This window comes from Ornithorhynchus anatinus, chromosome 3 (assembly GCF_004115215.2).
Source record: "Ornithorhynchus anatinus isolate Pmale09 chromosome 3, mOrnAna1.pri.v4, whole genome shotgun sequence".
NCBI classification, from domain to species: Eukaryota; Metazoa; Chordata; class Mammalia; order Monotremata; family Ornithorhynchidae; genus Ornithorhynchus; species Ornithorhynchus anatinus.
In genome coordinates, this window is record NC_041730.1 from 120,170,777 (window position 1) to 120,196,671 (window position 25,895).

Sequence of the window (25,895 nt, forward strand, 5' to 3'; positions counted from 1 at the left end):
GGCAGCGACAAGGTCATCCAGGTCACCCCCCGGGGGGCTGGCCGTCTTCCTCCCCGTTTTCCAGATCAGGCCCCCGAGACGCGAAGCGCCCCAGGGGGCCCAGCCGACGGGGGTGGGGATTCGAACCCACGACCTCGGGCAGGCCGAGCCACGCCGCTTCGCTCCGGGTTGGGCGACCACGTGGGCCTCGGTCCCGGAGGGCGGCTCGGAGGGGTCGGGTCACCAACCCTGAGTCCCTCGGGAAGCCGGCGCGGTCCCCTCCCCGGCCCGGTGCACACAGGCCCGCTCCACCCCTTGCCGCCCTCACCTCAACGACGTTTCCAGCTTCAGCTTTTTAGGTTTCGGTCCTTCCTCGGTCGCTGCCATGGCGCTCCCGGGCCCCGGGCCCCGCCCCCAGGACCGGCCCGGCCTGTCCTCCCCGCCTGAGCCCGGACAGCGGCCGGCCGGTCCTGGATCCGCGCTCGGGACGAGCGGCCGGTCCTGCCCCCGGGCCGCCCCCGCCGCCCGGCAACCGGGACCGGCTCTCCGGTGGTTCGGAGCAGGCAGTGGCTCGGACACCCCGAACGGCGGGGTCCTCCACGCCTCCCCCGCCCCGCCTCGGTGTCCGGAGCGGTTCCCACCCTGCGCGACTGCAGCCCCGCCGGCCGGGGTGAGTCTCGTCCGGACGAGCCGCCCCTCGGGGCTCTCCGTGTGTGTGTGTCTTGCGGGGGGCGGTGGGGATGCTGCCCGGCGATCGTCTCCACCCGTTGCCGAATGGTGCACTCCGAGCTCCAAGAGGAGGCGCTCAGTAAATTCATTCCGTTGTATTTACTGAGCGCCTACTCTGTGCAGAGCACTGGACTAAGCGCTTGGAGTGTGCAAATCGGCCCCGGATAGACGGGCTTACAGTCTAATCGGGGGAGACAGGCAGACGAGAACAATGGCAATAAATAGAGTCAAGGGGAAGAACAGCTCATTAAAACAATGGCAGATAAATAGAATCCGTATGGCCTTGCCTCCAGGGGGTCAGGGGCCTCTTGGCCCCCCTCCCCGGCCCGCGGGCACAAGGCAGAGGCCTCGCAACCCCTCCCCGGGAAGCAGGAAGGTCCTTCTCACTCCCAGGCCCCGCCGCTCGTTGACCTAAGCATGGGCCCCGACCCTTCCGTTTAGTTCCTCCGCAGGATGGAGGTGGTTTTGTTAATGAGGGGTATAATCCCCTTGATTCTCTTCGGTTGCTATCTTGTTTTTGTTCTCTTCTGCTTTGCTGGCCGTCTGTCCCCCGTTTAGCCTGGGAGCCCGTCATTGGGCCGGGATGGGCTCCATCTGTTGCCGAATTGTTTGTCCCCAGCGCTCAGTACAGTGCACAGAGTAAGCGCTCAATAAATACTATTGAATGAAGGAGCCGGGGACAGTAGGCGAGGAAATTTGGACGCCGGGCCATGGCTCACCCTGGGCTCCACGGCCAGTCCAAGGCCGGGCGGGGAGCTGAGGCTGGACCCCTCTTCCCCCGTGACCCCCGCCACCCCAAAGAGGTTTCGGGGTGGGGGGCATGACCTGCTCCAGCAACTTGTGTACATCAGACGTCATGGGTTTGAATCCCGGCTCTGCCACTTGTCAGCTGTGTGACTGTGGGCAAGTCACTTACCTTCTCTGGGCCTCAGTTTGGGCAAGTCACTTAACTTCTCTGGACCTCAGTTACCTCATCTGGAAAATGGGGATTAACTGTGAGCCTCACGTGGGACAACCTGATTACCCTGTATCTACCCCAACACTTAGAACAGTGCTCTGCACATAGTAAGCACTTAACAAATACCAACATTATTATCTCTGTGGTTCTATTCATCTCACTGTTGTCGATTTGTACATTCCACGTGCTTAGTAATAATAATTATAATAGTGGTATTTGTTAAGCGCTTACTATGTGCAAAGGACTCTTCTACGCGCTGGGGGGATACAAGGTGATCAGGTTGTCTCATGTGGGGCTCACAGTCTTCCTCCCCATTTTACAGAGGAGGTAACTGAGGCACAGAAGTCTGTGCCAAAGTCACACAGCTGGCAAGGGGCGGTGCCGGGATTCGAACCCATGACCTCTGACTCCCAAGCCCGGGCTCTTTCCACCGAGCCACGCTGCTTCTCATAGTACAGTGCCCTGCACATAGTAAGCGCTCAATAAATACTGTTGAATGAATGAATCTTGACAATGTCTGCGCTAGGTTGCTTGTTTTGTTCTGTTCTGTTTCGCTTTGCCGTCTGTCTACCCCGTTTAGACTGCGAGCCCGTTACTGCAGGGATTGTCTCTCTCTCTCTTGCCTAATTGTACACTCCAAGCGCTTAGTACAGTTCTCTGCACAGAGTAAGCGCTCAATAAATACCATTTAATGAATGAATGAACTTCCTCCTACCTCACCTCACTGCTCTCCTACGACAACCCAGCCCACACGCTTCACTCCTCTAATGCCAACCTTCTCGCTGCACTTCCATCTCATCTATCTCGCCGCCGACCCCTCGCCTACCTTCCTGCCTCTGACCTGGAATGCCCTCCCTCCTCCTATCAGACAGATAATTGCTCTCCCCCACTTCAAAACCTCATTCATTCAGTCGTATTTATTAAACGCTTAATGTGTGCAGAGCACTGTACTCAGCGCTTGGGAAAGTACAGGACAACAATAAACAGTGACATTCCCTGCCCACAACGAGCTCACAGTCGAGGCAGGGGGGACAGACATCAGTATAAATAAGTAAAATTACGGATAAGTACCTAAGTGGTGTGAGATTGGGGGTGTGGAAGGAAGAGCAAATTGAGAAAGGGCAACGCAGAAGGGAGGGGGAGATGAGGAAAAATGGGGCTTAGTCAGGGAAGGCCGCCTGGAGGGGATGTGCCTTCAATGAGGCTTTGACAGGGAGTAGAGTAATTGTCTGGCGGATTTGAGGAGGTAGGGCCTTCCAGGCCAGAGGCAGGACGTGGGCCAGGGGTTGCACAAGAGGGGATGGGCGAGACAGGCAAGATGGAAGCACAGTGAGAAGGTTAACATTGGAGGAGCTAAGTGTGCAGGCTGAGTTGTAGGAGAGAAGCGAGGGTGAGGTAGGAGGGGGCAAGGTGATAGAGTGCATTAAAGCCATTGGTGACGAGTTTTTGTTTAATACAGAGGTGGATAGGCAGCCACTGGAGATTTTGGGGGGTGGGGGGGTGAAACATCCGGAACGTTTCTGTAGAAAGGTGATCCGGGCAGCAGAGTGAAGTAGGGAGGGGCAGGAGGTTGGGAGGTCAGAAAGGAGGCTGATGCTGTCTGTAATCTAGGCGGGATAGGATGAGTAATTTTATTAACATGGTAGCAGTTTGGATGGAGAGGAAAGGGCATATTTTAGTGATGTCGTGAAGATGGGACCGACCCGACGGGATTTGGTGACGGATTGAATGTGTGGGTTCAGTGAGAGAGTGGACTCAAGAATAACACTAACACTAAGGTTGTGGGTTTGTGAGACGGGAAGGATGGTGGTGCTGTCTACAGTGATGGGGAAGTCAGGGAGAGGACAGAGTTTGGGTGTGAAGGAGCTCCATCTTGGACATATTGAGTTTGAGATGACGGGAGGACCATCCACTTAGAGATATCTCGAAGGTAGTAGGAGGTGAGAGCCTGGAGAGGGAGAGAGATCAGGGGAGGAGATGTAGATTTGGGTATCATCTGCATAGAGTTGGTAATTGAAGCCATGGGAGTGAATGAGTTCTCCAAGGAAGTGAGTGTAGATGGAGAATAGAAGGGGATCCAGAACTGAACCTTGAAGGACCCCCCACAGTTAGGGGGTGGAAGGCAGAGGAGGAGCCCGCCAAGAAGATTGAGAATGAATGGCCGGAGAGATAAGTGGAGAACTAGGAGAGGACAGAGCCCATGAAGTCAAGGTTGGATAATGTTTTCAGGAGAAGGGAGTGGTCAACAGTGTCGAAGGCAGCTGAGAGGTCGAGGAGAATTAGGATGGAGTAGAGGATGTGCTTTATTGAAGAAGCCTTCCCTGACTAAGCCCTCCTCTTCCACTCCTTTCTGCGCCGCTCTTACTTGCTTCTTCATTCATCTTCCCTCCCATCCCCACAGCACATATGTATATATCTGTACTTTATTTATTTATCTATTTATATTAATGTCTGTCTCCCTCTCTAAACTGTGAGCTCGTTGTGGGCAGGAATGTATCTGTGGTTATACTGAACTCTCCCAAGTGCTTAGTACTGTGCTTTAGACACAGTAAGCGCTCAATAAATATGAACTGGATTCTAGCTTTTCGGCTCTTAGAATCACAAATTGGCCCCTCCTGTCTCTTATTACAGCCTATGGCAGAAAGCGAAGAAGGTTGCTGAAAGCCTTTTCCTTAGGATTCGGAGATGGTATTAGTAATATAAGGATAGCAGTAAAAGAGTTTAATCTTATTGTTTGGGAAGGGAACAGTTCTGCCAGATTTAGAGTCCAGGCACTTACTGCGCTCCATCCTCAAACCGGAGAGTTTAGTGATAAGTCATCAGAGTAGTACTGTACAGAATGCAAAACCTACGAATTTACACTTTATCCTAGCTAAGTGGCAGGTATCCCTAACCTTCCCTCACTAGGCCCTCCCTTTCTCTTCTCCCTCTCCCTTACGTGTTGCCCCAACTTGCTCCCTTCATTCATCCCCCATCACAGCCTCACTGCACTTACGTATATATCTGCAATTTATTTATATTCATATCTGTGTCCTCCTCTAGACTGTAATCTCCTTGTGGACAGGGAATATGTTTGTTATATTTGTACTCTTCCAAGAGCTTAGTACAATATTCTTCACATAGTAATCCTCAATAAATATGATTGACTAGCAAAATGTCAAACAGGTAAAGGCAGTTGCATTTAATGAATGAATCAATGAATGAATTCCTTCATGCATAAATGCATATATTCATTCATTCAGTAGTATTTATTGAGCTCTAACTCTGTGCAGAGCACTGTACTAAGCGTTTGGAATGTACAAATTGGTAACAGAGACAGTCCCTGCCCTTTGACAGGCTTACAGTCTAATCATATATGGATTAGTGATTGGGAGAGTAGCTGTCATTGCTAGGATACCTCTGCTAAACCATGGCTGTCCCACACCCATACCCATTTTTCAATCTCGCTTCCCACTCATGTCCCCACTCACTCACTTCCCACTACTTTGTACTTAGATGAGGACACCAGGGCAGCAGTTTTCACACCAACCTACGGAATGGTTGTGAGGTCTATAGGCCACCATTCTGCCCGCTTTCCCGAATAAGACCCACAGTTTACCCATTCCAGCCCACAGGTACCTGCAGCAAAGTTACAGGTAAGAGTGGGCAAACTGAGGGGCCTAAATATTCCAGCAGAATTCCTAAATGCCTATATTTAGAAGCATGTGCAGTGAAGTTCCTAATATCCTAAAACAAACAGTTTTATAGACAGTTCCTGTGATCTTTACTTAGCTGAACTTTCACTTGAGTGAAGTTTTAAAATAGAAAGATGGATGAAAGCCTCTGTCCTTAATTGAAGCTGGTGTAACTGAAAGAGAGGGCTCAGAGTGCTGTCCATTACCACTGTGTTTATTACAGCTTTGGTGCCTGGGCCACCAAAATGGTGCCGGGCCCCAGGTACCTGAGGCAACGTCAGGGTTCCCAAGAACCACCCTAGAGAGTCTGGTTCTAGGCCAATAGAAGCAAATTCAAGGTCAGGGATTTCACAGGCTGAAATGGTGATTTGGGGATGCTCCCTTGGGTTTTGGTCTGGTTCTGGAGGGCATCTAGCTTTCAGACCCTGCTGTTAACTGATCAGGAACCCTGATCCCCTCTTTGAGGGACCCTTGGGCCAAGAGGATAAAATATTTTAAGAGTTTTTTGTGGGACAAGAAGGGGACTGTGTCAGTTCTGATTATCTTCTATTTACTAAGCACTTAGCACAGAGTAAGCAGTTAATAAATATTTTCATCATGATCAGAAACCAGGAATATAATAATAGTGGTATTTGTTAAGCACTTACTATATGCCAAACCCCGAGGTAGATATAGTATAATTAGATCAGGCACAGTTCCTGTCCCACATGGAGCTCATAGTCTGAGAGAAGGAGAAAGTATCTTATCCCCATTTTAACAGATGAGGAAAAATGAGGCACAGAGAACTTGTGTCTTTCCCGAGGTGTCACAGCAGGTACAGGGAGAAACTGGGATTAGAATTTAGATCTCCAGACACCTCAGCCACACTGCTTCTCTCTGAATACTCTGAGGCTTTTTCTTAATCAGTGGTCTGCTGTGTGCAGGCCACTCTACTAAGCACTTGAGAGAGTACAGTATAACAGACTTGGTAGGCATGTACCCTGCCCACAACAAGCTGACAGTCTTGAGGGGAGGACAGACATTAATATAAATAAATTACGGATATATGCATAAGTGCTGTGGGACTGAAGAAAGGGTGAATAAATGGTGTAAATAGGGGAGAAGGAGAAGGGGAAATGAGGGCCTTCTTGGGGAAAGCCTTCTTGGAAGAGATGTACCTTCAATAAGGCTTGGAAGGTGGGGAGAGTGATCAACTGTCAGATATGAAAAAGGAGGGCGTTTTGGACCAGAGGTAGGACGAGGGCTTGAGTTCGGTGGTGGAATAGATGAGATTGAGGTACAGTGTGTAGGTCAGCATTAGAGGAGCAAAGTGGGTGGGCTGGGTTGTAGTAGGGAAGCAGCAAGGTAAGATAGGAGGGGGCAAGGGGATTGAGTGTTTTAAAGCCAATGGTAAAAAGGTGCTGTTTGATGTGGAGGTGGATGGGCAGTCATTGGCGTGGGGAGACGTGTACTGAACCTTTTTGAAGAAAACTGATTCAGTCTGTCCATCATAGTTATTGAGTACTTACAGACATTAATATAAATAAATAAATTACAGATATGTACAGAAGTGCTGTGAGACTGGAAGCAGGGATGAATAGAGAGAGCAAGTCAGGGTGATGCAGAAAGGAGCAAGAGAAAAGGAAAAGAGGGCTTAGGGAAGGCCCGTTGGAGGAGCTGTGCCTTCAATAAGGCTTCAAAGCTGGGGAGGATTCAGGCAGTAGAGTCAAGTGTGGACTGGACGGGGGAGAGATAGGAGGCAGGGAGGTCAGTCTTTTATAAGAGAGAATCACTTACAGAACAAGGCTAGTTTTCCTACTGTCATGCAAGTCCTTAAAATGAAGTGTGCAATAGAGTTTGCTTTACTATGGTAAAAGTATAGCATTTAAAGTGGCCAAATCAATCCCATGGGCAAAGAAATATTCCAGGAGGACTCTTGACTTTGTACACAGAGTTTTTTGGCAGGAACTTGTGAGGATCTTTCCTGTCCTTGTTACCATTCACCTCAGAGAAGTTATCTCCGATTTCAGTTTCCTCATCCAAACAATGAGGAAAGTTTCCTCATTTCACCCCCTTATTTCACAAGGTTAATTTGAGTTTTTAAAAAACTGTGGTAAAGCATTTCGAACTCTTTAGGTGATCAAAAATATGAAATAATACTTTCTGAGCAAATAATATTATGGATACTGGTGTTTGTTAAACACTGTGTCAAGCACTGTTCTAAGTGCTGGGGTAGATATAAGCTAATCAATGTGGACACAGTCCCTGTCCCACATGGGACTCAGTCTTAATCCCCATTTTACAAATGAGGTAAATAAATGAGGCACAAAAAAATTAAGTGACTTGCCCAGCGTCACACAACAGACAAGTGGCAGTGTCAGGATTAGAACCCAGATCCTTCTGATTCCCAGGACCGTGCCCTATCCACATGTTGCTTCTGTTCCTTACTATATTGGACATTTCACTTGCGAAGAAGACTGGAAGGAAAGCAAGCTGAAAGGACCCAATTTCCAGAAATCGACTGAATTTCTCAAAATTTAATATTTAAAAATTTGTTAAAGTCAAGTATTTATAATTTGCAGGTGGTTTATCTATTGAAAGAGGTCAATCCATTTCTATAGAGAGGATTACAATTGCAGAACGCACTATAGAATAGTATAGTCAGAGAAGCAGTGTGGCTTAATGGAAGAGCCAGGGCTAAGGAGTCAGAGGTCGTGGGTTCTAATTCCGGCTCTGCCACTTAGCTGCGTGACCCTGGGCAAGTCACTTAACTTCTCTGTGTTTCAGTGACCTCATCTGTAAAATGAGGATTAAGACTGTGAGCCCTATGTGGGATAACCTGATTACCTTGTATCTACCCCAGCGCTTAGAACAGTGCTTGGCACATAGTAAGCGCTTAACAAATGCCATTATCATTATTGTTATTACACGTGACACATTCATCCTCGATAAATTCAGTGGCCTTCAGACAGTTGTTTCCCATGGTTGTCTTGATGCTTAGTTTTGGAAAAGTGATTTCTTGCCCCAGAAGGAGACAAGTCTTATTTTTAGACTAGAACACTATTCTTTCATTCTCAGTTTAGTCCCTCTGGGGAAAGAACACCTTCTCAGATCAAAGCTGTTTGAACCTGCTTATATGGGCAGCAGTCCAGGTCCCTGGGGGAGCACAGTAAGGTAGTCAGACCAACAGCCTGGATTTACTGAACTTAACTTCTGTGCTGAGATGAAAACATCACACTTGTGATCCTCAACGGTATTTAACCAAAGTTTCAACTGGAATTTCCGCAGCAGGATGGGTGGATTTAATCCATCTGTCCACATCAAAACTAAGAAACCTAATCCATATTACCACTAAACACTATCTACTGCTTCCACTGCAGTTTCTGTTATATCAAAGTCCAAACATCATAACATTTCATGAGCCACTCCTCCTCAGCTCTTTCTTTTGGCCCCACTTCCTTTATGAGCTTGATAACCCCCTGATAAATAGTTATTATAATTATGGTACTTGTTAAGCACGTCTTATCTGCCAGGCGCTTTTCTAAGCGCTGGGGTAGTTACAAATTAATCAGGTTGAACACAGTCCCTGTCCCACAGAGGGGTCGCACTCTGAAGTCATGGGTTCTAATTCCTCATCTGTAAAATAGGGATTGAGACTGCGAGCCCCATGTGAGACAGGGACCGTCCAACCTGATAAACACGTAAGTGCCCAGTGCTTAATACAGTGCCTGGCACATAGAAAGTGTTTAACAAATAAACCACAGTTAATCCCTAGGTTACAAATGAGGTAACTGAGGCCCAGAGAAGTTAAGTGCCTTGCCCAAGATAATAATGTTGGTATTTTTTAAGTGCTTACTATGTGCCAAACACTGTTCTAAGCACTGGGGTAGATACAAGGTAATCAGGTTGTCCCACGTAGGGCTCACAGTCTTCATCCCCCATTTTACAGATGGGTTAACTGAGACACAGAGAAGCTAAGTGACTTGCCCAAGGTCATACAACTGACAAGCGGCGGAGCCGGGATTCGAACCCACGACCTCTGACTCCCAAGCCTGGGCTCTTTCCACTGACAGCAGACGTGTGGCAGAGCCAGGATTAGACCCCAGGTCCTTCTGATTGGGGGTCCCTCAGACTCCCAGGCCCATGCTCTATCCACTAAGCCATGCTGCTTTCAGCAAACTCTTGGGTGGAAGACAGGCTTGAAGAGAGGCTTACAAATGCAGTACCCTGAACCGCAGAAGTACTAATGCAACTGTCAAAAAGACCTGTCAAATAGCTGATTCTATTTATTGAGCGCTTATTGTGTGCAGAGCACTGTACTAAGTGCTTGGAATGTACAATTCGGCAACAGATAGAGATGATCCCTGCCCAACAACGGCCTCATAGTCTAAAAGGGAGAGTCAAATGACAATGACAAATGTCATCTGATTGGATGTTAAGTGACACCCAGTGCCCTCAGAAGAGTACAAGATTCCTCAAGTTGACCTTTCTGATTGTCCTGCTCTCTGCATAAATCAGATGTTGCAAGTTTTCCAGGTGCTGATTATGATTCAAGGGAAGATTGAAAAAGAAAGATTACAATGTATTGGCCAAGAAGCGGCGGGGCCAAGTGGATAGACTACGGGCCTAGGAGTCACAAGGACCTGTGTTCTAATTGCCATCTTATAGACTTACAGCGCCTTGTCTGCTGTTGGACCGGGGGCAGGTCACTTCACTTCTCTGCGCCTCATTACCTCCTCTGCAAGACTCTAGACTGTAGGCTCGTTGCAGGCAGGGATTGTGTCTATTGTTGAACTCTTCCAAGTGCTTAGTATAGTGCTCTGCTCACAGTAAGTGCTCGATAAATTCAACTGAACGAATGAATCTGTAAAATGGGGATTAAGACTGAGCCCCGAGTGGATCATGGATTGTGCCTAAACTGATTACCTTGTTTCTACCTCAGTGCTTAGTACAGTGCCTGGCATGTAATACTATATAAAGTTGTAGCTGTTTGCCTACAGCAAATCTCTGCCATAGGCCCGGGCATCCTGGGGTTACTGTGATATTTGGACCCATAGATAAAAATGACTCTGACCCGAAATAATCCTATCCAAAAAGCCCAAGACTGGGCTGAGACTGTGAGATCCATGTGGGATGGGGACTGTGACAAGTCTGCTTATAGTGTATCAACCCCTGTGCTTAGGACAGGGCTTGGCACATAATAAGTGTTTAAGAAATGCCGCAATTGTTAGTGTCATTGTTATTTTTAAGACTAAAAACATAGGAAGTGCCTGTTATAATTGGTCCCACACTTCTTTTATTGAAGTATTTATATTCAAATATAGTTAATTGCTTGGAAGTAAGGGGGAAATGCACTTATCAGTACACTTACTAACACTCCAGTGACCATGCTGAAAATGTTAATACCAGGAAAACACTATTGGAAAACTTCTTAAACTATTCTATTGTCAATTTGGGAAACATTTTCAGCAGCTTTTAGGTAACAGATATGGCTTCAGCCCAGTTTCAAAAGGACAGATCTCCTACAGCTACTTACAGTTGGATTGCCTGCTTCAGTAGAATTGCCTCTGCCGGAATGACACATGAAAGTTGAACTACTCGTTCAATCTTAGTAGATCTTCCCTTTCGTACAAAGCAGATGGTTCAGGGACTTGATTAGCTTTAGAGTTAAAATACTTTTAAGAGTTAAAATACTTTTGTATTTGTATTGCCTTTAATACTCAGGGATGACATATTAACCAGCAGATTGGGCCTCTAGAGTGGTTATCTCTGTTACAGATGTGTTGTTTGGAGAATCATTTTTATATAATTTTGAGAAGCAGCATGGCTTAGTGGATAGAACACAGGCCTGGGAGTCAGAAGGACCTGGGCTGTAATCCTGGCTCCTCCACATTTTGACTTTTAACCTTGGACAAGTCACTTAACTTCTCCGCACCTCAGTTATGTCACCTTTAAAATGAGGACTCAAAGAGTTAGCTCCATATGAGACAAGGGACTGTGTCCAGTCTGATTAATTTGTATCTCCCCCAGTACTTAGAACAGTGCTTGGCACATAGTAAGTGCTTAGCAAGGACCATATTATTATTATTATAGAACAATTGGACAAGTTAAAGTATTTGGATTTATTTGGACTGGGCTTTTGACAAAGAAGAAACAAATGGATGATTAAAAGGTACTTTTCAGATGTTGATTTTTTTAAATTCAGTTCTACCTTTCTGTCTCCTCCCACAGAAAATGATCCACAGTTTGTTTCTCATCAACTGTTCAGGTGATATATTCCTGGAGAAGCACTGGAAAAGTGTTGTGAGCCAATCAGTTTGTGACTATTTCTTTGAAGCTCAGGAGAAAGCTGCTGATGTTGAGAATGTGCCACCTGTAATCTCAACACCTCACCACTACCTCATCAGTATCTACAGGGAAAAGCTTTTTTTTGTGTCTGTCATTCAGACTGAAGTGCCACCTCTTTTTGTAATTGAGTTCCTTCATCGAGTTGCTGACACTTTTCAGGTTTGTTACTTGTAAATTCTGTGGGTTTTTCCATTTTATTTCTAAGCACATTGACTTAATAAGGCTTGTAAGGATAACAGTTACCAAAGGAGTGTTGTTCTTTTTCCGGTTTCTGTTTGTACTTTCTATGAAATTTACATTTTGGTTTTTCTGACATATTCTTAGGCAATACTTTAGTCGTTCATATTTGCAAAATTAGTTGAGGTGTGAATATTGTGGCAGCTACTGAAATAAGAATATATCAAGATCAGAAGACTCTTATATGATGATATATCCAATATCATCTGAATTGAGACTGTAAATTCCTTGTGGACAGAGAACGTGTCTACCGACTATGCCGTACCCTCCCAAGCGCTTAGTACAGTGCTCTGCACACAAGCACTCAATAAGCACGATTGATTGCTTGTGTTGAAAGTGAGTTGTCTGACCCTTTTTACATAACTAATAGAGTAAAGCAGAGTGGGATGATAGTTCTTTTCTTGTTCAACCTGTTCTCTTCAGCTGTGCCTGAGGGTGCAACAAGAAACCCGGAAGTTGGTGTTAGAATGTGCTTCTGCTCCTCTGAGAAATTTTCCAGCTCATCAGGTTAAACACATCTTAAAGGAGCTGCAATATGTGGATTAACGTCTTCTGGAAATATGTTGTTTACACAAAAATAATTTTGTGTAATCAGCAAGAGCTACGGTTCAACTGTCAGCCTGAAGATATCGAAGGATATGTTCCAGCCAGAACCCATCAAGCCCTGGACAAAGTCAGAAATTCCTGCCGAGGGGGTAGCAGAATTCAGTGGCAGCATTACTTCTACCTAACCCGCTCTTTGCTCAAGGGTCATGGACAGATAAATTTGAAAACATTAAGCAGGGTCAGCATGTTCATTTTGGGAGGTTGGCCTCCCACTCTAGCAATGTGACATCAAGCTGCGTGCCAAGCTGAAGGTCTATAAAACAACTGTTGTGTGCCCATTTGCAAAATCTGGATCTACTACAGACATCACTTCTAACTTCTTGAGCAGTTCAGTCAGCATCTTATACTACGTGCTGTATTCAAAAACAATCAACAAGGAAGGGTCACCAATAAAGAAGTCTTGCAATTCTCGTCATTACCCAGTTAATGTGAGGAGCTTGGCTAACGGCCACTCATCCAGATACCTACCAAATGGCAAATAGATGATGGGGGACCCTAAGCAAGGAAGGAAGAACGCATATCAGTATGGTGAAGCCCAGCCTAAATCAAGGAATCAGTCATATTTATTGAGTGCTTACTTCATGCAGAGCACTTGGGAAAGTGCAGTGTAATAGAGTTGGTAGACACATTCCCTGCCTACAAGGAATTTACAGTCTAGAGGGGGAGAAAAACATTGAAATAACTTATAGATATGTACATAAGTGCGGTGGGGCTGAGAGTGAGGAGAATATCAAGTGCTTAGAGGGTACAAATCCAAGGGCATAGCCTGTGCAGAAGGAAGGGGAAGTAGATGAAATGAGGGCTTGGGGGAGGCCTCTTGAAGATGTGATTTTAATAAGGCTTTAATGGGGCAGAGCTGTGCCCTCCTGGAAAACAACAGCAATGGACAGTCTGGCCTGGTTTTCAGCAATTAGGAAAGCAGTGGCTATCCTAGAGCCCAAATTTTGGAAATGATGAGTTACCAAAAGTTAGAAAACAAATCAGGCACTGTAGATTGAAAACACAAAGGCTGGTGCAGTTGTGGAAGGCAGTAGTGGATATATGTGGGTCTTTTCAGTGTCATCTGCACACAAAGTTAAAATCTCGCTGTCAGTAATATCAACTTTGTATCTAAAATGCTGATTGGTATGCTTTACAAACAGTTATTTCCATATGCTAGATCAATCAATGGTATTCATTACAGTATTAAAGAGAAACCAGAGTTCATTTTAGAGTTGCTCATAAAATGTCATTTTATAATGTAGTAGACCATGAAAGCATATGGTAATCAAAATTATTGAAGAGTATAATGGATCAGGAATAGTTTTTTTTCCTTTACTTTGCCCACACATTTATTGCAATCCTTAATATTAATAAAAACTCATGAAATTTTACGTACGCTTTGTTAGGATTACTTTGGTGAATGTTCAGAGACTGCAATTAAGGACAATGTGGTCATAGTATATGAGCTCTTGGAGGAAATGTTAGATAATGGATTTCCACTCGCAACTGAGTCCAACATCCTGAAAGAACTTATTAAACCCCCAACAATTCTCCGCTCTGTCGTCAATTCTATCACAGGTACGGTTAAGTTCAAAACTTTAAATAAAGATGGTCAGAGTAATGTTTGGATTGCTGAAAATTACTGTGCGATTTTTTTAAAACGGTATTTATTAAGTTCATACTAGGTGCCAGACACTGTACTAAGCTCTGGGTTAGATACAGAATAATTAAGGAGGACACAGTCTCTGTCCCACATAGGAGTCGCAGTCTTAATCTTCATTTTACAGATGAGGTAACTGAGGCACAGAGAAATTTAGTAATTTGCCCAAGGTCACACAACAGACAAGTAGCAGAGCCGGGATTAGAACGCAGATGCTCTAACTCTTAGTCCCATGCTCTTTCCCTGAGGTCACACTGCTTCGCGTATTTTAAAACCACTCACTGGATAGTGAAAAAGGTTATATTCTTTAGCTAAAGCTAATCCTTCGCACAAGCAGTGACTAATAATCAACTTGTAGTGATATTTCTCTTTGAAATCTCAAAGTGCTTCAGTAGTGGCAATTTGGACTCTCCTTCAAGTGATAGCACTTTGACTATTGTATAAGAATCCAGAGCCTATGAAACACTTAAGAAACGTAATACCCAAATATTGTGTCCCTTCCCAATCTACAGGATCTGTACACTAGCCAGGTATTAAAAAATAAAAAACTTTAGAAAATATGAGCGGCTGTACTGCAAAGCACTTCATTCAGTAGTATTTGTTGAGCGCTTACTATGTGCAGAACACTGTACCAAGCATTTGGAATGTACAATTCGGCAACAGATAGCGACAATCCCTGCCCAGTAACAGGCTCACAGTGTAAATGGGGGAAACAGATAGCAAAGCAAAACAGAACAAAACAAAACAAGTAGTCTGGCGACAAAACAAGTAGTCTTGCTTACCACCTCAAAACCTGCAATATGTTCAGATAGCTTTTACTGGAGCAATTTGGGATCTACAATCATTTTAGAAACAGCATAATACGTGTTCATACATTGCTGTACTTAGTTACATTAATTACTAAAAAGGGCTGGAATTCTGTCTGAGGGTTGCAACCTGTGGAATGTTAGATAGCAGTCTAGGCACACATTTCATATAGATGACTCATTAATTACCTGGATATGTTGTAAACCTATTGTCCATGTTACTAGGCTGTGCTTTAAAATGTGAAAGTGCCTGAACAGGTTCTTCCTCAGTTCCAAATCTTAGTACCTGATATGTAGGGCTCCATTTTGATACAGTGCCCCCATATTTGATGAACTCGAACACCTGATGACCTAGTTACCACTTTGGCAGTCCGACAAGGGGCTTTAATTGAGGTGGTGTCACAATACAGGTTCTGAAACAACCCTGTCTTAATGGCAGTGGACTGAGGTTTTGCTCTCCAGCTACCGGGATTTTACTACCGTTAAACCCCAGAAAGCATATTCCCCTAGAAGATAAGCAGATATGTTTGTGCTGGTTTAGAAAGTGGGTGGAGGTCTGTTTCTATCCTCCTGTAATTTGATATGTTCTTTTGGATGGGTCAGCCACTGTCTTGAATAAAAAAAACCAAAAAAAAAACCGGTACTTTCTGGGTGAAGCAGGAACTCTGTTTAATAGCCAAGTTTGAAGTGTGGACGAATAAAGACTTCCAACGCCATTTTGTCTGGTGGTTCTAACCTTCTCCATTGTTGGTTTCCCAGGCAGCAGTAATGTGGGAGAAACCCTCCCCACCGGCCAACTCTCCAACATTCCGTGGCGCCGGGCTGGGGTAAAGTACACCAACAATGAAGCCTATTTTGATGTCATTGAAGAAATAGATGCCATTATAGACAAATCAGGTAAAAGTGCATGCATTTTATTGACTTGCGTGGAAAAATTGCTTCTCATTGGCAAGTTGCATGGAAAATGGAAAGTAAGGTACCCTTATTAATACAAAAGACAATAGGTTCTTCATTTTAAATCCAAACTATAGAGAGACAGCATCGGGTGGTGGATAGAACGCAGGCCTGGGAGTCAGAAGGGCATGGGCTCTAATCTTGGCTCTGCCACTTGTCTGCTAGGTGACCTTGTGCAAGTCACTTCACTTTTCTGGGCCTGAGCTCCCTTATCTGGAAAATGGGGATCGAGACTGTGAGCCCCACGTGACACGCTGACTGTGTCCAGCCCGTTTAGCTTGTATTTACCCCAGCGCTAGTCCAGTGCCTGGCACACAGTAAGCACTTCACAAATACCATAATTATTATTGTTCTAGCTTCTGTTTGCACTTCATTAGCAAATACTTGTTTTGCATTTGGAGAGAAGTGTTAGCCATAATCTTTCTGTAGTCAGGGAATTGATTAAGATTTATTAGAGAAGTGTGCATTTTCTTGTGCGTCGTCAGTTTCAGGTGGGAATTCGGAGCAGGGCAGTGGCAATCAATGTCAATTAATGGTATTTATTGAGCACTTACTATGTGCAGAACACTATACTAAGTGCTTGGGAGAGTACAGTAAAGCAGAGTTGGCAGACACGTTCAGTGCCCACAATGAGCAGCACTTGGTAGCTGATTGAGCTGGTGAACATACCATCTCTCAATTGCAGTCCTGTTCCTTTGATGCGTTTGTTGTGGCCCAAAGCCTTCCAGAAGTCTAATATCCTGGGTGGTACCCACAGTTATGCTAGATACAGAACTGTATTCCACAAAGTATATAGTACTAGATTCATTTGACGTTAACAGAGTTTTTCCAGTTTACTGTTGATATTTTTATTTATTCAGGTTCCACGGTCTTTGCAGAAATTCAAGGAGTTATTGATGCTTGCATCAAGCTGTCTGGAATGCCTGATCTTTCCCTTTCCTTCATGGTGAGTTTCCTGGTCATAGCCCTTGCTATTTTTATGCTAACAGGCCCCCCTTCTCTAGTGGTGCCATGCCCCGTGTTTAGACTGTGAGCCCGTTATTGGGCAGGGATTGTTTCTGTTGCCAAATTGTACATTCCAAGCGCTTAGTACAGTGCTCTGCACATAGTAAGCGCTCAATAAATACTATTGAATGAATGAATGAATGCCAGGGCTGTATGAAGGCCAGACTTTCTCTGGGAAGCAGGGAGTTTCATAGGAGGCACAGCCACTGAGTTAAGTGACTGAAAATCTGGGAAATGGTTAATTTGGAGGTTTAGACCAGGCATCGGTGATGCAGCTGTTGCTGTATAACTATGTGTTTTGTACATAGAGTGTTCCTACTTATCTAGAAGTGATAAAAATAAAAAGGAACAACCTCCTATAATGTTTGTTTTAGAATTCAATATTAAATAAACATGTAATGGAAGTGCATGTGTATTTTTTATGTTTTCTGTAGAATCCAAGACTTCTAGATGATGTCAGTTTCCACCCTTGTATTCGGTTTAAGCGCTGGGAATCCGAACGAGTTTTGTCATTTATCCCTCCAGATGGAAGCTTTCGACTGATCTCCTACCGCGTCAGCTCACAGAAGTACGTTGAAATTGCTAATGATAATAGCTAAAGAAATGAGACCTGGAATTTCCAGTCTGCCTAATTTAATTTGCTCTTCTTCTATCCTGATAGCTTGGCATTTACCCCATAGAGTAGCCTTTGGACGTAGTCAGGGCTGATATTCGCCTCCAGCCACCAGACTCAAGTTGGCAAAAAGAAACTTTACTTTCAGAAAAGATGAACTTTATCTTTTGATAAAGATGAAAGCAAGAGAGCAAGGACAGAGATACCATTTTGGTGGCCAGGGGAATTACCCCGTAAGGGGTCCCTTCAGAGGCCTAGGAAACTCTCCAAGCCCCAGTAGTTCTGCCTGCTGCATATGTTTGGAACTCAGTCAAACTGAGCCATTCTGAGAGAGTGGCTTGGAGCTTGTGCACTGGAAATGTGGGTAACTCAAACTGTGAGTGCTTTAAGCCCCAGGGACATAACACAATCAGTCTACTTCTTCTTTCTTCTCCCTCCTCCCTTAATTTCACATTCACAACTCCTCACCTTCAGCTTCAAGGTTGCCTTAGATAGTTCAGCTACCTGCAGTAGGAACAGGTATATGTCTGTGGGGAAAGCTCTGTTCACAAAGAGACAGTAGCTCTTCGGAAATTACCAGAGGAAAAGACAGATACTTCCAAACTTGCCTATGGCTGGGACGTCCATTTTGAGGGAAACTCAGATTTACTGAGATCCTATCCAAATTCCCCTTGTAACAGTATATTCAGAGGTGACTGGAAAACACCCAACATGGGCTCTCTTAGAACTTCCCCTTTCAGACAAACCTAATGTCCATCTTTCTCTAATCTGAATTGAGATGAAAGATGTTGTGATGCAGAAATAGGGAACAAGGGTATGGCCATGGTAGGGCTCAGGTGCCAGGGAATTATTTCTTGGCTCTCTCAGTCATATTTAAGGAGTGCTTCCTGTGTGCAGATCACTTTACCAAGCACTTGGGAGAGTACAGTACAAAAATAAACAGATCCATTCCCTGTCCACAATAAGCTTATATAGCAAAGCTTTATATCTAAAATGTAGGAGCTGGTTAGAACACCCTTTTCCACTGCAAGGCTTTTATTATGTTAAAATGATGAGCAAAGGCACAGGACTTCCCTGTTCATGTATTTTGCAATGATGTTAAATTTATTAGTTATTTGCCCATGGCGACTTTATTGAGGGGGTCACTTTCCCAGAAAACCAAGAAAGGAGAGAAAGGCTAATGAATATCCTAAGTGTTAACCTGTAGGCCCTTCTGAAACATCTGTCACTGTGGAATATAAGCTTCACACTTTTGAGGGCATAAATGTCTTTTTATGTGATTTTAAATTTTTTAAAAAAGGATCCAAATGGATTCAGCTGACAACACAATAGCTGACCCCAAGGTCACATGGTAGACAAGTGACAGAGCTGGGATTAGAACCCAGGTCCTTCTTACTCCCTGGCCCCTGCTCTATCCATGAGGCCGCACTGCTTCTTATGCATCTGATATACATGATATGTATCTGATTGCCCTGCTAATGCCATCTTTCTCTTTAGTTTGGTGGCAATTCCAGTGTACGTGAAACACAACATCAGCTTTAAGGAAAATAGCTCTTGTGGACGATTTGATGTTACAATTGGACCAAAACAAAATATGGGGAAAACAATTGAAGGAATCACAGTGACGGTTCATATGCCAAAAGTTGTACTTAATATGAATCTTTCTCCAACCCAAGGCAGCTACACATTTGATCCAGTCACCAAGGTATGTATCTTTTGAGGACTGATTTAATGTCAGCCCCTATGCTTGGCCAACATAACTCTATCCAGAATGCTCTATCCAGAATGATCGTAATGACAGTGATGATGATGTCGAATTGCTATTCTTTCTTTCTTTTGCCAGGAAATCTGGCAAAACCCCCTATGTGTGTGCCAGTAATTTTCTAAAGTCAGTTTGGTTTGTCAAACATGAAAATCCCATCAAAAAGCTAAGATGACCTTTGGTTTGTGGGGCAAATCCTTTCTGTTTGTAGCAAACTGCCCACTTGGGATCCAGCTATCTTTCTGAGGATGCTTGGGATTTTTTATTTTTTTTTTTGGTGGGGTGGGTTTTTTTGGATCACTCTATCGTGTTTCAAATTACTTTTTAACTTGGATTTGGTTATTCAGTGAAGCCCGTGGCCAAATCAACAAAAAATGTGCCTAGAAATAAAAATTAAAACTTTAATTGCCAACCCTGAAATTCAGTGCATAGCTATTTCCCTTTCCACCTGATTCTGGTTAAAAGAAATAGTTTCTGCCAGACTTCTGGTTCAAGAGGAATTCATTTCAAAGCAAAACGTTAATAAGTTTACCAAGTAGAGTTTCCCAAATTAAATTTTCATTCAGAACTGCTTTGAGTGGTATTGGACTCAAGTTTAGATAAAGGAACCATCTGGGAATTTTTAATATACATTAATTAAAAATCAGTCTCCATTTCCAGGATGTGATAAATAGGCTTACTGCTCAGTTGATGGTAATTTGGGACCAAGTGGAAAGCTGAAGAGAAGTCAGTCAATCAGTGGTATTTATTGAACACTTTGTGTGCAGAGCACTGTGCTAAGTACTTGGGAGAGTACAGTACAATAGAATAGGGATTCATGTTCCCTGCCCATAAGGAGTTTACAGTATAGAGGGAGAGACAGAAATGAAAATAAAAGCAAAGAGGTAGTGTCTGCAAGGGTCTGGAATCTAGGTGTAACTCTGATTTATGGACACCTTTAACATACAGCAAGGGAAGGGTGGGGTGGGAGTGCTAATGGTCCCTTAGTTAACCGGAGGTCGGTCAGCACTGTATTTGATTTTTAGTTGAATCTTATTAGCAGTTGAGCCTCTTTTCCCTCTAATATAATGCTGCCTAAAGGCATTATTACAGACCACTCTTCAAGGCCTGTGTGAAGTGATACACACTTTTTATAAATCGGCTTCTTGCAGGAAATGCACAGTTGGGTTTCTTAGAGAAAATATGAAAGCATTTCAGAAATGCCTCCCTTCCTCCACATATCCACTCAATCAGTGATATTTATTGAGCACTTACTGTGTGCAGAGCACTGTACTACAGGCGTGGGAGAGTACAATGCAATGTAGTTGGTAGACATGTTCCCTGCCCACTACCAGCTTACAGTCTAGAAGGGGAGACAGATATTAATATAAATTAATTTACAATATAGTAATAATGTTGGTATTTGTTAAGTGCTTACTATGTGCAGAGCACTGTTCTAAGCGCTGGGGTAGACACAAGGGAATCAGGTTGTCCCACGTGGGGCTCACAGTCTTAATCCCCATTTTACAGATGAGGGAACTGAGGCTCAGAGAAGTTAAGTGACTTGCCCAAAGTCACACAGCTGACAAGCGGCAGAGCTGGGATTCGAACCCATGACCTCTGACTCCAAAGCCCGTGCTCTATGTGCTGAGCACTGTTCTAAGCACTGGGGTAGACACAGGGCAATCAGGTTGTCCCACATGGGGCTCACAGTCTTAATCCCCATTTTACAGATGAGGTCACTGAGGCACCGAGAAGTGAAGTGACTTGCCCAAAGTCACATAGCTGACAAGTGGCCGAGCTGGGAATTGAACCCATGACCTCTGACTCCAAAGCCCTTGCTCTTTCCACTGAGCCACGCTGCTTCTCTCTTCTAATTTATAGATATGGACACAAGTGCTCTGGGACGAATATCAAATGCTCGAAGATCACAGATGCAAGTGCATAGACAATGCAGATGGCAGGGGGAGCTGGAGGAGAGGGATTAATTGGGGAAGGCCTCTTGGAGGAGATGTGACTTTGTTAAGGTTTTGAAGTTGGGGGGAGTGGTGGTCTGGCATATATGGATGTGGGGAGAGTTTCAGGCCAGAGGGAGGATGTGGGAAAGAGGTCAGCAGTGAGATAGATGAGATCGGGGTTGCGCTTGAGGAGCAAAGTGTGCAGGCTGGGCCTTAGCAGGAGATCTGCGAGGTAAGGTAGAGAAGGGTCAAGCTGACTGAATGCTTCAAAGCTGATGATAAGGAGTTTGTTTGGTCCTCTTCATTTCCTGCTGTGAACAGTGAAGGAGCTTACCACAGGAGGTTTGAAATATGACCCTATTCAACAACTGTATACCCAAGCTGGGAGGTAAACAGAGAGGGCATTTCACAATATAGATCTCCTGGAATAGAGAATTCTGGTCTAATTTTATTAACTTTGAAAATCTCCTGGTGATCATTTGCATTCCTTTTTGTGTGTGTGTGTTTTTTTTATAAAGGTGTTAACATGGGATGTTGGAAAAATCACCCCACAGAAGCTCCCAGGTCTTAAGGGAATGGTGAATTTACAATCTGGAGCCCCCAAACCCGAAGAGAATCCGAGCCTAAATATTCAATTCAAGATCCAGCAACTAGCTATTTCAGGTCAGTAACTTGGAGGAAGTGTTTTGGGGGCAGGGGAGAGCCGCTCCAGGTTGGGATATTCTCATACCAGAAACAACCTGGTTTCTTCCCATCCTGTTTGGCATCCACTTAGACTGACCTGAGCCCAACAGTGTGGCCTAGTGGATAGAGCACAGGCCTGGGAGACAGAAGGACTTGCGTTCTAATCCTGGCTCTGCCACTTGTCTGCTGTGTGACCTTGGGGAAGTCACTTCACTTTTCTGTGCCTCAGTTTGTAAAATGGGGTTTAAAACTGTGAGTCCGTTGTGGTACAGGGACTGTGTCCAACCCGATTATCCTATATCTACTCCAGTTCTTAGAACAGTGCCTGGTACATAGTAGGCACTTAAATACTATTATCATTACTGTGATTATTATTATGCCCTGCTGCTCACTAACAATACCCTCCTAGTGGGGAGTTCTTGGGGATTGGTTGATAGTCATATTTATTAAGCTCGTATAGTATGCAGACACTGAACTAAGCACTTGGAAGAGTACAGTATATTAGAGTTGGTAGACATGTTCCCTGCCCCCAAGGAACATGTTTAGAGGGAAAGACAAATGATAAAATAAATAAATAAATTACGGCTATGTAAGTGCTGTGGGGCCGAGAGTGGGGTGAATTCATTCAATAGTATTTATTGAGCGCTTACTATGTGCAGGGCACTGTACTAAGGCTTGGAATGTACAATATTGACTGAAGGGTGAATGAAGGGTACACATCTTTTGCAAGGACAACACAGAAGGGAGAGGGAGTAGGGGAACTGAGGGCTTAGTTGCAGAAGGCCACTCAGAGGAGATGTGATTTTAATAAGGTTTTTGTCCCTAATGCTCATGCCTTGTGGAGAAAAGTAGAATTAAGGCTGAAGATGAAGTCATGCCTTAGAGGGCACATCCCAAGGACTTTGACCACTCACCCCTGGGGGAGCAGCTTCCACTGGGGATTCTGCCGAGGTTGGCTGGGTGTGTAGGCTGCCCTCAGAGTCAGAACACAATAAGCCCTCTTCCCTTCTGAAAGGTGAGGGATGACTCGTTATTTCACATCCAATTTCTGTGGTCATGCTTCCATTCTGCAATTTCTATTTTTGTCATTGCTTATGATGTGAGAACATAATGCTTAATCCCTTGCCTTCTCATTCACCTTACACAGGCTTGAAAGTCAACCGTCTTGATATGTATGGGGAGAAATATAAGCCATTTAAAGGAGTCAAATACATCACCAAAGCAGGAAAATTCCAAGTGCGGACATGAGAAGATACCGTCAACCCTTAAGACCTGCTGATGTTTTCTGAGTGTCGTTGAAATGTATGCTTAGTGACTTAGGTTGCTCTTAGGTTCCAGAGGGATAATATTCACGTTAAAGCATTTGCGTACAACTACTTCCATAAAAAGGGGGCTTACTAATCGGTGTAGCTCTCTTAAATAGCTTTAAGCTAAGGAAACTTTTCTAATGATGTTGCCTATTTAATTTTTTCCTTCTTTTTAAACAAAAAATTTCAAAGGTGACCGTTTAGTAAGATGCTACACTGTTACAGCGCAAAATCAGGAGCATGGAGAACTAAGATAAATAAGAGCAAAAATGACCTACTGGAGTAAGCCACGCGGCTGCGACTGTCTTTTGCCAAGGCAGAAATGCTGATATTCTGATCAAAGTTATGTGCTGAAGGGTGTAACTGATCCTTATATTTCTGATCTTGTCCATCCCATATCAATGTTTTTCCTGAAGCAGGCAGATTCCTTTCCACAGAAGTTTACAGAAAACTGCCTCTTCAAGTGTTTGCCTTACTCAGCTTTTCACTTGTGCCATTAGCAAGCGAGGTGGTTAAAGTCCCTTTACACATAATCCTGGCAAGCAGGGTTGCTTCATTCTCACTGTACTTGCTATTGTACTTTTTATAAATAAGATTTTTACGTAGAGCTTAGACTTTGATTTATAGAGACCTTGCTGCAGTAAATGTACCCAAATTTGTGCCATCAGTTCAGTTCTTAGATATCACTGTAGGCAAGCATTTATATCTTAGGGGATGCATGCTTTATTAAGATAAAGGGAACACTGCTTTGGCATTTATGAAGTTGTTGCAAGCACAAGCTTATGACCTCTTAAAAAAAGGAAATTAGTACCCTAAAAGGCACAGTAGCAACGGAGAACTTGACCCTTGAATGTTTTGTAAATTAGCAGAAAATTGCTTTAACCAGAGTCTTCCTTAAAATTTAACCCACTCTGGTCTTGGGATTAACAAACAAGTGTGCCTGCCAAAATTCCAACTCCAAGTTTATTAAGTTGTTTTTCCTCTGAAGGATACTCGTTTAAAAAGAAATCCTTAGTGTGGGGTGTTTGGTAAAACAGGGATCTCCGGATAGTATGTCAATTCACAGCTCACAGGTAGTTCCAATATAAGAGCTTTTTCTAACCCACTGCTTTCTCTGTGGTTCAGCCTGGTTCAATGTGGATGAATGGGGAAGGTTAAGAAGGGAGTCACTGCAACCATCCTTTGTTGCCCATTCTCGCACTGCAGTGACAGATAGCAACCTCACTCTCTAATCTGTTTCCATGTTCCCCTAACTCTGTCCAGCCCACACTGTAATGCAGCTAAGATGACTTACTTTCTTACCTTTTTCTGGGCCCGAAACAGTTCCTGCTCCTTTAGCCGGCCTTCCGCTCCCATTCCCTGTCCAGCATCGGATTTGGTAACCACTAGGGGTGGGGGAGGACACCGTAGTGCACTGTACCACAGTGTCTTCAGCTCCAGTTGATGTGTAAGGTTGTCCCCCCCAACCTGACATTTTCCCCACTCCCGTTGCAAATGCCTCATTGCCCTATTCCCCACCCCAGCAACCTATAGCTTAACACATCTCACCCTTCCGTTTTACCCTTCCTGGCTCATGGGCTTTGGCTCCACCACACTGCCCCCATCCTTTAAATCAAGATGTTTCCTCACCACAGGGTGACCGCTTGACTCAACTACCTCTTCCAAGTTCTTTGTTCAGCATTGCTCTTCATAGTCTCTTATGACTTTTGGGATACTGCCCTTAACCCGCTCTCCCTCCTACGGTGGCTGCGGCCCTGACACCATTTGCTTTGTCTATTTACGTCTTCCTCCCGTGCCTTTTCTCACATAATCCCCAAGTCCCTCAGGCCCCAAGTAATCCCCCTTGCCTCTCACTTGTTCTTTCCAGAAAGCCTATTCCTACCAGTCTATTGCCCTTTATGTTTAAGTTATTGAATTATTTGTCAGCATTAGATAAGCTCCTTGAAACAGGACTTCGCTTACGTTTGTACAGGACTGTGTACATTATCAATAAAGACACGGAAGCAATACACGTATGGCCTTTGCACACTAACTTTATCGATTAAAGCACGCAGCAGGGCTTGGGGAGCTCCTGCTGGCTTTGGTCTTAAGCAAAGCTGTGTTTCATCTCCTGCCTCATGATAGGTGAGTCCAACTAAAGAGTGCACTCCCTCACCCCCTTGAGTCCTTGGATCCACGGTGTGTTTGAGGAAAATAACTTTTACCTTTCTGATCAGACTTTTGAGCCCTCAAAGATGACCAAAGTCACTTTTCTCATAGATGTTCATTAAAATGTTGCTAAAACATGGAGCGTAGTTCAAAAATGTATTCAACGGTTAAATTCTCCACCATCAACAACTGTATTCACTGAGCATCTGCAGCATGCAAATCCCTGAACTGGACTCACTTCTCTATAAGGATCCTGAGCAGGGAAGAAATGTCTCCCTTCCTTTCAACTCCTATCACTACCCAACCCCCCAGGAACAGCTGAGTAACCAAAGTTCTCCCAGGGTGACAGCTGTGATGTGCACACAAAAATCACATCCACAGCCGAGCTGCAGGCCTCCTTAGGGGAGCCAACTCCATGACTAGATTTAAATAAGTCACCCAACAACATGATAGGAGCATAAGCAATTCAGCTTGGGAAGAAGTCCTAATATAGCACCAAAAAACTTCCCAGCACTCCTACTGTAAAC

General features: G+C 44.4%; 2 protein-coding genes across 2 annotated transcripts in view; one reads left to right on the top strand and one right to left on the bottom strand.

The window, feature by feature from the left end:
• The window catches only part of ADK (adenosine kinase), a 505,307-nt gene extending 504,928 nt beyond the window's left edge, over nucleotides 1–379 (bottom strand). The window contains exon 1 of the mRNA XM_029060396.1: nucleotides 308–379. Within this exon, the coding sequence (XP_028916229.1) occupies nucleotides 308–366 (59 nt within the window). The 5' untranslated portion in view covers nucleotides 367–379. The remainder of the gene's footprint in view (nucleotides 1–307) is intronic.
• On the top strand, nucleotides 344–25,231 carry AP3M1 (adaptor related protein complex 3 subunit mu 1). The gene is made up of 9 exons (XM_029060394.1): nucleotides 344–649; nucleotides 11,551–11,826; nucleotides 13,899–14,070; nucleotides 15,718–15,855; nucleotides 16,773–16,858; nucleotides 17,352–17,485; nucleotides 19,028–19,235; nucleotides 21,748–21,892; nucleotides 23,061–25,231. Exons 1-9 carry the CDS (start codon nucleotides 365–367, stop codon nucleotides 23,159–23,161), a joined length of 1,545 nt encoding a protein of 514 aa, XP_028916227.1. The 5' UTR covers nucleotides 344–364; the 3' UTR covers nucleotides 23,162–25,231.
• Nucleotides 25,232–25,895: the final 664 nt, after the last annotated feature.